Source organism: Daphnia magna, linkage group LG1 (assembly GCF_020631705.1).
Source record: "Daphnia magna isolate NIES linkage group LG1, ASM2063170v1.1, whole genome shotgun sequence".
Classification (NCBI taxonomy): domain Eukaryota; kingdom Metazoa; phylum Arthropoda; class Branchiopoda; order Diplostraca; family Daphniidae; genus Daphnia; species Daphnia magna.
Window position 1 is genome coordinate 4,484,572 of NC_059182.1, and position 12,288 is coordinate 4,496,859.

The 12,288-nt window shown below is 40.2% G+C and overlaps 2 protein-coding genes and 1 long non-coding RNA gene across 6 annotated transcripts; 2 read left to right on the forward strand and 1 right to left on the reverse strand.

The window, feature by feature from the left end:
- Positions 1-1,375: 1,375 nt before the first annotated feature.
- LOC116930253 (brain tumor protein) lies at positions 1,376-8,614 on the forward strand. 4 transcript variants are annotated; one of them, XM_045181015.1, is made up of 13 exons: positions 1,376-1,574; positions 1,796-1,923; positions 1,990-2,162; positions 2,227-2,401; positions 2,468-2,644; positions 2,732-2,872; positions 2,938-3,240; positions 3,340-4,213; positions 4,324-4,544; positions 5,241-5,462; positions 5,518-5,711; positions 5,783-5,975; positions 6,039-8,614. In XM_045181015.1, the coding sequence occupies exons 3-13, from the start codon at positions 2,005-2,007 to the stop codon at positions 6,345-6,347; spliced, it is 2,967 nt and encodes a 988-aa protein (XP_045036950.1). In that variant the 5' UTR covers positions 1,376-1,574; positions 1,796-1,923; positions 1,990-2,004; the 3' UTR covers positions 6,348-8,614. The 4 variants fall into 4 exon arrangements, with proteins under 4 accessions (XP_045036950.1, XP_032793537.1, XP_045036949.1 ...); XM_032937646.2 differs by lacking the exon at positions 1,796-1,923; XM_045181014.1 differs by lacking the exon at positions 1,376-1,574 and having other exon boundaries at positions 1,659-1,927.
- Positions 8,615-9,307: 693 nt separating this feature from the next.
- LOC116930255 lies at positions 9,308-9,972 on the forward strand. The gene is made up of 2 exons (XR_004398322.2): positions 9,308-9,661; positions 9,770-9,972. It is a non-coding gene; the product is annotated as an uncharacterized LOC116930255 (long non-coding RNA).
- Positions 9,973-11,345: 1,373 nt separating this feature from the next.
- LOC116930254 lies at positions 11,346-12,181 on the reverse strand. The gene is made up of 2 exons (XM_032937647.2): positions 11,713-12,181; positions 11,346-11,627 (listed from the first exon to the last, which is right to left on the reverse strand). Exons 1-2 carry the CDS (start codon positions 11,927-11,929, stop codon positions 11,575-11,577), a joined length of 270 nt encoding a protein of 89 aa, XP_032793538.1. The 5' UTR covers positions 11,930-12,181; the 3' UTR covers positions 11,346-11,574.
- Between the last annotated feature and the right edge of the window lie 107 nt (positions 12,182-12,288).

Below are 12,288 nucleotides of genomic sequence, written 5' to 3' on the forward strand. Positions count from 1 at the left end.
CGTTTGGAGCTGATTTCCCACACAGCCCGCATTGGGACTGGTGCAACAGGCATTTACCACGCTGTGCAGTCAAATGAATGACATTCAAGTGCTCGTCTTGAACGTTCAAATAACTTCTGTGCGATATTTAAAAACAAAACTAGTAGTTGAATTTTCTCAAGTTGCGTATGGCACTGGTTTTTTTTAAATAAATAAATCGAATGATTTAAACTACTTTAAGCTAGGCTTTTTTTTTTTCTCGATAGATCTTATTGCAAATATAAGAGAAGCTAGCGTGCTCCAGATTACAGCGAAATGATACTTAATTCCTGTCGTGGATTAAGAACGGGTTCCGAATTTTACCTGTGTGGTAAGACGAAACGCGTTAGGGGACACACGTATGGAATAACAAAATCCAGAATGACAAAATTGGTCTCATTTATTTTATTTTATTTTTTTTTTATCCGGCATAAAAACTTGAACACCAAGCGAACTCGACATGTGAGAAAAGTCGTAATTTGCCGTAAAGCCAAATTGTAAGGGTAGAATAGTTAACTCGGAATGGCGAGGCTATTGATTACAAAAACAAATCAGAAAGACGAAAAGAGTAACAGCAAAATGCTCCACATCCGGTGTAGAACGAATACGTTTCAAACTCACAAAACGAATGTTGTTTTGGAAAAGAAATTGACAATCAGCGCTTTCTCGCGGTGAATTTAAGAACTGGTAGTAGAAATTTACGACTAGATGGCGTGGGAAATATAAAACAAAAGGGAAATATCCGATAGCTGTACACAGAGTTTTAGGAAATAGCTTTAGCTTTTCGAAATAAAATAGGAAAAGAGCAATAGATGGCTGATGGACTAAATAGATCGATTACACGGTTGAGGGACAGATAACTATGGCAATTATTTGGGGCCATTTTTCTTGTTTGAATTAATGGCGCTAGTGCACTACGTGTCAGCGTTAGACCACTAGGTGGCACCGTGTCTGGGCAATTTATATAATACATCCATACAAATATTTTAAATATATATAAAACATATATATTTAGGTGTTTTTCCTATGTTCCTTATATCTTGTTTCATAAAAAGAAAAATAATATAATCTTTCATAGAGAAAACATCGATCATAAAAAAAATTTTGATAGAAATCGGGAAAAAATAAGACTGCACTTTGCAGAAAGCGTGAAATCAGCGTTTACAATGGGGAATTCTAACCGGGGATTGCCTCGTATTGAAATCCGGGACGCATCGAACACCGAAATCCTCGCATTGAGCATAAACAAAAAAATTCTCTCCCCAAATCGATCAAAAAGCTCCCTGATTCATGCCGGGACGAGCCCTAATCAAATGCGAAATGCCTCATAAGTCGAGAGTCGGTCATATTTCCACAGCCAGGCAACCCTGAGAAAAAAATAGGCAAAATGGCCGACCCTCGTGTTTAACTAGACGTTGTTTATCTCGGGTTTTTTTGGGCCCATATTTTCTTCCGTTAAAATTAAATTCTTGTCATAAAATTTCCAGTTGCAAATGTCTCTGTCCACGTCGGTAATTGCAGTATTCCTGATTGGTTGATTCGACAACGAAACAAAGGTGTTTTATCACTTTTTTTTCTCCTTACCCTACCTCCCCGTAACTCACGCGTTTTTGTGTTCCCTCAACTCCCCCCACACGCAGAAGCAAGGTCCGGTTGTCCTTTACTTTCTCTGAGGGGTTAGATTGGCGCGGGTTGTATGATGAATGGCGCCGTGATCTACCTATAAATGACCTTGTACTTCGGCGAGTTTTGAGTCTTTTTTTTTTTCACTTTCCAGTTTCTATTAGTAATTGCTCAAACGTTGATAACGCACGAAATCGTTAGTTTGTGAGATATTTTTCTCGGATCTGTTTTTCGAGAATGGAACTAGAGCCATTTTCGTTGTGATTACCCTTTGAGAGATTTGTGGGTACATTTAAGTGTTGATTTTCATAAGTACCATTGTCTTACAAGTTTCATTTCTTGTTATAGTATACCTTCCTTAAAATGTCTGGGACTGATGGAGAAGATGACTATAAGGCACTTCAAAGCTTCGGAGATGAAGGAGATGATGATCTTGGTCTCTTTGGAGATTTGTCGTCATTTGAAGGGCTTGCTCTAGAAGAAGATGCTGCTGAAAGTGGAAGCTTATGCCCACAATGTTTGTAAGTGATTGGTAATTCATCTCAGTTTAAAGCAAGTGTTTTATTATGGACTTCATTTTATCAGAGAAAAGTACAAGAATCCCAGAGTGTTGTCGTGTCTCCATGTTCTGTGTGAAAACTGCCTGAAAGATTTGCTCGCAGTAGACAATGAAGATGGATGTGAAAATGTGATTTATTCAGGGCGAAGCAAACCACATAAGGCATTTATTGTATGCCCACTTTGCAAACAGGAGACTGCAGTATGTTCTTGCCACTAAATAATCTTAAAGAAACTATTTTCTAAAAATATTTCTGTACATTTCCAGGCAGGAGAACGAGGTTTAAGTTCACTGCATCTAGATCCAGTATATCAAAAAAAGACTGCTTCGGATTCCTGTCTTTCTGGATTGATATGCACCAGCTGCAAAGCCAATGAGGAGGCTGTTGCAAAGTGTATGGATTGTGACAATTTATTGTGTCCCAATTGTTACTCAGCTCATAAAGTAAGAGTTTGACACCATCAATATTTATGCTATTAGACCTGAATTCTATTAATCTAACATAACGTAAATTGTTTGTTCAAATTGCAGTATATGCGCTGCTTTGATAATCATTCGGTTATCACATTTGAAGAGTTGAGTCAATCAGGTCAATCTGTGCCTATAAGGAGAAATCCAAATTGTCCAAGACATCCTACTGAAAGCTTCAAGTATTTTTGTAATACCTGTCAGGTAATGTGGTAGATCACCAGATCTATGAATAACATTTTCAAACTTTGCTTCCCCATTTTTGTTAGGTTGCCACATGCACCCAGTGCTTGAATACCTTTCATCTGGCTTTGGAGCATAGAACAGAGCGATTAACTGATGCTGAAGCACGTTGTCGGGCAGAACTTACGCAGTTTAGTGAAGAAATAAGCGTCCGCCAAAACACCTGTCGTATTAATGCCAATAAACTAGAAAAAATGCTAGGCGAGCTGCAGCACCAGCACGATGCCGCTAAGTCAACCATATCGGAAGTTCACGAGGCTTATGTTGCACTGTTAGAAACGAAGCGGGAACAGATGTTAAAAGAGCTCGAGGCCCTTCACAGTAAACAGGTAGGGTAATCATATTTGCTGTAGTTGGTGGTTTAAGACTGATCGAAACGTTTCGCTTTAACCATTTTTATCTTTGATATCCGATTGAATTTAAATCAGGAACTAAGCATAATGGAAGCTTGTCAACGAGTAGACCGCACACGTGATCGTATTCAGACGGCTCTGCGCTACACCAAAATGCTATTGGGCGAGGCTGAACCGGCCGGCCTGTTACATCTTTCCGCTAGTATTAAAGCCCAGATGCAGTTGCTGCATAATGCGGCGTCACGAAATGACGAAGTGGATGTGCTTTTAAAATTCGAATCAAATCTGTCGCGTTTCGAAGATGCTCTGAATGGCTCGTATGGCTACTTCGCCCAACATGGTAGCAGTGGTGTAAACAGTAGCGGTGTTCCATCTAAACCAGTGTCTTCTCTGGGCTTGCCGACACCTTCATCAACTCCACTGCCTCCTTCACCAACTCATTCATCTCCATTGGAAACGCAACCTCCTCCTTCAGGCAATCTTTCTAATATCGGCTACGGGATATCGTCTGGCATGTTGAAAAACGATCTCACTCACTCGGTTTTGCTCTCATCGATGGCGGACATGACTAACGCGCCACCTGACCTCTCGGCCGCCTTAAGCCTGTCATCGTTTGCCAATTCGATGTCTTCTTCGTCATCGTCTCCTTCGATGCGAGCCTTAGATCTCAACTCATTGGGATCAGTCGGTTCCATGACGTCCATACAAGAGTACAATCTTCAGCAGCTGGCCTCCCTAGCCGGCAAAGCCGAAAGCCAAAACCCGATTCATCAACACCACCATCTCCAGCAGCATCAGCGTCAACAAGCTGGGTTGCCCCCACCGCGTGGCACTCCGTCCCCACATCCCACTTCGCCCTTTACACTTGCCGATTTGCTAGCTGGTGACATGAACGTCACCAGCCATGCTTTCACGAATTTGCAAGCCTTGGCCAAGCTTGGCTCTCATAGTATAACTTTTTTTCTTTTATCTTTTATATATGTAGATATAATTTTACGCATGCTCGTTTTTTATGTTTTACCCAATCTTTCATCAAATCAATGTTTTGTTTTTGAGAAGGTTCACTAGGTTTGGATGCCTTAGGAGGAGCAAGTCATGGAGTCTCCCCACTGAGCAGTTCGGGTATGCAGAGCTTGGGCACTAATCTTGGGCTGTTGGTTAATGGCAGTGGATCGTCCGTAAGCCATAATGGTGGACTTGGCGGCCCGCCTTTGTCTCCTCATGATGCATCACTGCTAGCCTCTGCCCTCAGTGCTCCTCCGTTCATTCCGTCGAATTCGGTAAACTACGGAATGCGTTACAAACGAAGTGATATCTCCAGTGGCACCTCGCACTGGCGCCATTAAGTCCCATTTCCTCCTACCAGTTCACTTTCTCTCTCCATCTTGATTTTTCTTCTTCTTCTACATTGGAACTACCAAGAGAAAAGATCACAATTAATTGCTCCAAATGTAATAGTCAGCGTCAGATGGTTTTCCAAATACAATCTTTTGCAATGAAAAAAAAAAATTGGAATGAGCAAACAACCGAACAATACGAGATGGTTTCGGTTGTTTGTTTTAGTTTCTTTATTTTTCGTTTCTTACCCCCCACTAAATTCCGGTTTTTGCTATTTCCACTGTCGTCCTCTGGATCTGTAAATCGCCTGACATTCTTTATTTAGCGTTTTCTCCAACCTGTGTTTTCATCCTTTTTGGAAGAAAAAGAGAAAATCGTCATTTAGTAATGTTTTCGACAACACACGTGATGGATTCCAGTCAAGGGCCCAGTGGAAGTAGCACCCCAGCCGTGGGTTTACGGGGGAAGAAAACAAATAAAGATACGAAACCAACACAAAATTGAGAGAGAAAGTGAAACGATTTGCATCCATCCAAAACAATAGGTGATGGAGCCTTCCTGTTTTAAAGATCTTTACGCTTTTTATGGTCCTCTTTAAGTATGCTCATCTTTTTCCTTTTCTGTTGGTTTATAACTAGCCACGGCCATCTTCTGCCGTCTCAGCCTCGTCAAGTGCCTCTTATACTGCCGGCAGCAGCAGTGGAACCTTGGCATCCAATCCAAAGTACATCCCCATGCAAACCCGCGTTCGTTTTGGACAACTGGGTTCGGCGAAAGGGCAATTCAATTCCCCTCATGGCTTCTGTTTGGGCATTGATGAAGATATCGTCGTCGCGGACACCAACAATCATCGCATTCAGGTTTATCTGCCGCGTGTTATTGATTTGATTCTTGTTTAACATTTCAATTATGTAGATATTCGACAAAGACGGGCTGTTTAAACATGACTTCGGCAATCCTGGCAAAGAAGAAGGCCAACTTTGGTATCCGCGTAAAGTTGCCGTCATTCGCCAGACCGGAAAAATCGTAGTGTGTGATCGCGGAAACGAACGCTCAAGAATGCAAATTTTCTCACGAACAGGCCAGTTTATCAAACGGATCGTCATACGGTAATGCGAAAAGTTTTTTGTTTTTTTTTAGGATTACATGCTAAATTGATTTCGGTGTTCTTGGTTTCTAGATACATCGATATTGTCGCTGGCTTAGCCATCAATGAACAAGGTCATATTGTGGCAGTCGATTCAGTGTCACCGACCGTCTTCCGCATTACCGAAAATGGCGAACTCATTAAATGGTTTGATGTGTCTGATCGGATGCGCGAGCCGTCGGATTTGGCCATTCACGGAAAAGAGTACTATATCTGTGATTTCAAGGTACGCATCGATTTCAAGGTTGAAAAGCGCTTCGAGGTCGTTAAAATGTTGGATAAAATTTAGGGTCATTGCGTGGTGGTGTTCAACGAAGAGGGCGATTACGTTCGTCGAATCGGATGCGAGTCCATCACCAATTTCCCCAATGGGATCGATATATCGGATGCTGGTGATGTACTTATCGGAGATTCGCATGGAAATCGCTTCCATGTCGCCGTGTTTTCTCGTAGTGGTTCGTTACTCTCCGAGTTTGAGTGCCCACACGTCAAGGTTTCGCGCTGCTGCGGACTCAAGATAACATCGGAAGGATTTGTGGTGACACTTGCGAAAAACAACCATTACGTTCTCGTGCTCAACACGCTGTACATTGTCTAAGAAGAAGGCGCACCAACAAACCAAGGTCGTGGGACGCCGACGGTTTAAAGTGGGAAAAGACGTTTTGCTTCCAAAACCGGCGGCGGTGCCCAAGTCATCAGAGGATTTCTCTCATTCGTTCAACAGTGTGACCCGACAGCGCAGGTCACCCAACACTTTGTGCCTTCGACTGCGTCCCTTTCTCTTTTTACACACTCACTGATGTTTTCTTTTCGATGGCCAGTTTACGGATACTTAACTGTTCATTTTCAAGCGTTACTTTTTGATCCCTCCTCCGACAGGCCTGTAGAATGGTTTATTTTTAACTGCTTGTGCCAGTTAAGCAGGTCCAGTGAATTGTTCAAGGATGGAGAACATTTTCAATGGCCGTCATACCGAAGGGTGTGCATGACGAGCGGGTCCATTTATTGATTATAACCTTCAGCGAGGTGGCGAACTTCTGCACCAATCATTGAGCAATATTTAGAGTGAATTTCTCATTTTCTTTTCCTTCACCTGGAACCTGAATTTGTTTGATGCTAATCGTTCCTAGTCACTCCCCCCTTTTCGTCCTATCCCCACCAAGTACTACGGAACTGTTTCGAGTCAAGGAAACGAAAATCTGACGTCGTGTCTTCCATTTTTTGCGATAACTGGATACCCGAATTGCAATTCGTTGTGGTTTTTTCCTCTTTTTTTTGTTGCGACTAGGAGTAGATGACGTAAATCACTTTGCCACATTCCAATTCTTTGTTTATTATGTGAAATCAAGTCAGAGCAAAGCCCCTCTTTTTGTTTTTCTTCCAAGAAAATAGTCATGATGTTCGTGAAATAGCTGTTTAGTTGTCAACATCCAAAAAAAGAAAAAAAAAAAAAAAAGAATAATCCGGAAATTTCAAGGTATACAGAAAGTCATGGAATAAAACGTGCCTTAAATTTTCTTTTGTCTGCCCCCAGTCCACCAGAAGATAAGATAAAAACCTAGATTTCGTATATGTATTCTCCCCAATCATCTCTCAAAATTATTTTGTTTTTGCTAATGCGGTTTTGAAACCTATGGGCTTTGTCCTTTCTAGTTTATCTACCACGATCTAGTTTTAACCGTTTTGTTATTGGTTAACTCACTTTCCTTGTCTTTGCGGTTGTGGAAGTCCCGATGATATTCAAAATGTGAATCTACTCCATGATATCAGTTTGTATTTCCATCCATTATCAACGAACAATGTTTTCCTCGTCGAGAAAGAGGAGGCAAAGATCCCACTTCCACACGAGAAATGTTTTCGCTTTGTAATGGGTAGTCATGTGCTGATTTTCTTCTTTTTTTTTCCCCCCTCGTGTATCGCGTCCAAGCTCAATATTCCGTTTGCCAATTGTCTCGATCTTTTTTTCTTTTCTTTTTTTTTTTCTCCTCTTGCGTTTCCGTTCCAACTGTTTAAAACGCTCGGCCGTTTGTTTGTCTATGTTTTTCAAATGAGAAGTCACTTTTGAAATAACTCTAATCCTTGGCCACGGAAGCTTTACGTCTTTCGACGCCAGATGAGCCAGTTATATATATATCTAGATTCTCGTGTATCCCAAGTCTTTCTGCGTGACTGAGTGTGTCGTTTCGTTTATCACGTGCTTGCTTTTTCTCCGGGCCAGTGCGACAGAGAGCGAAGAGTCGGATGGCAAACTCGCCTTCCAGTTGATCCACATATCCTATTATGCTTCTTCGTTCTTCCCTTCCTTTTTTTTTCTCTTTCTTTTCTTTACGTTCAGTCCATCTTTCCTCATCATCCGGGCTAGCCAAATGTCCAAAACCAAGAATTTTTTTTTTCTTTCTTTTTTCTTTTGTTGTCATTGTTCTTAGCGTATACGCCTTTTTCTTTTTTCTCCAGGGTTCGCTTTCTTTTAGTTTCTATGTCCGTTGCAAAGAGACCTTGGTGCCACCGTTATGTATCCACGTCATAATTCGCGCAAGTGAAGGAGCTCCGTCTCCTAGGAAACGAAATCTATTTTTCATTTACTCTAGAGTTGGTAAAAAAAAAAATAATAATTAAATAAAACCTCCTGGAATTGGCGATCCCTTGTCAAGTATGTTTGTCGTCACGCTTTTGACCATCTTTTGTGGTTTTTTTCTTCTCGCTGCTTCTTTTGGCCGCAATCCTTGTGTTTTCTTTTTCATTCACTTCGTGAATCAATTCTCTATAATCTACATAAATCTGTTTGATTGTTCCTTTTTTTTTACACGATGTGTATTGATTTTCTTTTTCTCTTTTTAAAACCATTGAATACACAGTTTTTTTGCATTCGCTCGTGTTGATTCATTTGGGGGAGAGAGACTGTCAATAATTTAGCACTGAATTGGTTGCAGTTCAAGTTTACCTACTTTGCCACTTACGTAATGATAGTTTGCCACGAATAAGCAATTCAAATAAAAAAGAAAAGAGAACAGCCATGTTTTCTGAAAGGTTAAGCCGAGAAAAAAGTGCCATCACATAGCTTCCTTTTTATTGTTAGCCTCAGCTTGGTACAGCAGTAGTCGTAGAGTCGCAACTATCGATCGTTCCAAGTCATATCCCTAACTCGCGTACAAACAGAACCACACTAGAAGAAGCGTAGAAACGAAACACTTTTTTTCCTACCTTCTCTGTATATTTGGTTGAACTAGTACTACTTCTTGAGCTGAATTACAATCCCTAACACGTAGTTATCTTCCAACTGAAGCCAACAGTAACGTTTGCAAAATTTTATGTAGACAATAAACGCATAAATCGCAATGAGAAAATGTCTGTCAGCTAACTTATATTACATAATAATTTTTTTTTTACAAGTTAATGTACAGAATGGTTGCATCGTGAAGTGCTTTTCGACGTTCCAAGTGCCAAAACATATTTTCATTCATCATTTCATTCGTCTTAACGTCAAAGAAGTAAGTTTTAGTTATGAGTTTGTAGTTTACGTGATAAAGACACCACGTCTACGCGACGACAGACGCTAACGGGGTCAACATACATATCGTCAGAAAGCGGCTTATGCTATCGCTAAGTAGCACGTTTTGCTATTTATTCGTTTCAATGACAAAAGTTTTTTCAAAACCTATTTGTTTGAAAGACTACTATTAAAAAAAATAGTTAAGAGTTTCGATCGCGTCACTGATATTGAGAAAATAGTTTATCGTAAATCAGATACTTACAGCACTCTTCGTTTCGGATACTACATCATAAACGTAAACAACTAGGTTTTAGCCAAGAAATGGAACTAGCAGACGCAGTGAAACAATAAGCAGACGAAAATGAGACGTCCTTTTTAAATTATTGTAATGGAACCCATCGTTGAAGTGATTATTGTCTGAGGTAAGCCATTTTTACAAACTTATCCCGATCACGACGACAGGTTTAAGAGCACTTCTGTGTAAACTAGCTTTCTTCGGTTTCCCGTGTAATGTTCATAATTTTTGTTAGGGTCGGCGATCGATAGTAGGCATACCATGGATAGAGAGCATTTGAGCAAGTTGAACAGCATGAATCCTTAGGGTTGAAAAGCAACGTAATCTCGCTTATTGTAAGGTTGGCATTGTTTGTTGAGTGCATCTCTAAGAATCCCGTTTAATTCCTGGGTACTATGTAATCCAACGTCAATAAACACAACTAACATTTCAGGTGAATCCTTACGTCTAGTATGAAACTTATGTTCGACGTATTCCATAATGCAGCATAGCCTAGGGTGTCGTAGTGCTAGCCATGTTCATTGCGCTCGTCTGTTTAAAGTGGCCATAGGCATACGCGTTCGTTAAAAAGCACAGCGCAACCGGATCCTTTTTGCCAACGGTTTTTTCTTCTTTGGGGAAATTTGCCAACAAATCCGACTATCGAGGTTGACTAACCGGGACTTGCAAAAACCTTTTTTTTTGTTACGACGATTCTGCAAGTACCTTTTTTTTCTTTCTTCAAGCTAACAAGCTGCTTTCTGCGAACTTTATCTGACTTTCCTCGTACACCTAATTAACCATTATTCTTTTTCGAAGAACACTACCCCAAAATTCCGGTGACGCTAACATTCCTTTTTCTTTTGAGAATGCCATAGTTTAACAATCAATTTGAAGTTGAAACTCTATAGCACCAAGGCAAGTCTATCGTGATTCGTAAATGTCTAGAACCTTTGCTGTTTGGAATAATGGAAATTTTTTCTAGGTTCCCATTAGAGAGCAGCGAACACGTTTAGCTTAGAGGACGAGGAATAATCTGTGTGTTGGTCAAGACGTTTAACACGAAAAGAGTAATACAGAGGACGTGGGCTTTGCAGAATGAAATTCCTAGTTCAAAAGTGATCAAGAATGCTCAAGATACGGAAAGGTAATTGAGATCAAAAGGGGTGCGCAATCGATACAGTGTGGCTACAACCGTTCTACCACGTTGCTGATATTGATGACCAAAAGCTAGGGCTGACGTCACTGGATAACTCTGCCGAGATCTGGGTAGTAAATACGGTCACTATTATTAATCAAAACTTTTTTTTGCTTTACTATGATACTAAGATATAAACTAGAAAAATATTATATTAACAGGCCGACGTTTTGCTTTGCCAAACAGCTTGTTTTTTTATTTTGATAAATTTCAACATGATCATGGTAGATATTCGTTTACTTCCCGTTTTTAAACGTCAGTCTCAAGCAAGTCCACACTTGTAGCTAAACTGAGACGAGAAAAAACGAGGCTTACTAATATTTGGGCTAAAAGAAAACTATCGATCGGGTTGGTTCACCATTCGCAAGAAATACTGTCTCTCGGAAACGAGAAAATATAATGAGAATTAGCTGGAATATTGGTCATCCAAATGTGAGAATTGCTTTGCCATGTTATGGAAAGGATATTCCCCATGGGGTTAAGAACTCTTTCTGAATTCCTGTTCCAACTTCGTTTGCCAATTATCGATCGACCAGGGAGATTCAAAAATCAAACCATTTCCTTTCACAAGCCAGCATTCTAAATAAACCAATTACTATATTCTAAAGAGGAACACAAAAATGGAATTTGAAAATTTTCATCAAATTGTCACCTCATTATTGACAAGTGTGTATTGATTTGACAAAAGTTAAAAAAGAGAAAAGTAAAAACTAGCAGAGGGATTTACAACCCAACATTCAATATAGTACTGAATAATGAAATTAAGACGATAACTTGTGAAAGCAAGGATGGTACACTGTGTCAGCTAGTGGATCACTTCTTGCAAAAAAAAATGAGTATCTGAGGAAATTGGAGTCATTCTATCAGGAATTGGGCCCCAGATTAGCGTTTGATGACACTTGGGGTTGGCCAGAATCTGAAATTGTTTTATTGGAACTCAAATTAAATCGATAAACAGACATAAATGGTAAGATTCTATAAGAAACACAAACAAAAAGTACCTTCACATGACAGTCTGGCAAAATTTGTAGGTAATTCTGCAGTTGAGACCCTTGACTGTGGGCAATAAATATCAGGTATGGCATTACGACGGCCTGTTCGACCAGAATTTAGAAAATCTTCTTCGATCTTAACATGTGCACCACAGTCCTCAGTGGTTGAGCTTCCGGATGAATTTTCAATCGACATATTCGTACTGCTAGTGGAAGCAGTCGCCATGTAAATTAACCAAGGAGAGTCAAAGCAATGCCCAAGACAAAACCTTCTTCACCGCCATGTTTATTTAAATTATTCGAATTTCACAACAATCAACACGATATCCAATCTCGTTTCACTAGTAACTCTTACACTCCTCTGAAGTTATAGCACTACCCACACTGCACAGTATATGAGACATCACAGATCGACCACGAGAATTCGTCTCGACGATCCTCGTTTTCCCACCCTCCAAATGAAGTTGTTTTTCTTTTCCAGTGCATATAGAGTCATCTAACGGTGATGAAACACACGCTTCTCTTGTGACGGTAAAAACCAAAAAGATGCATCATGATCTGCACAATGATTAGCTTATATTACTT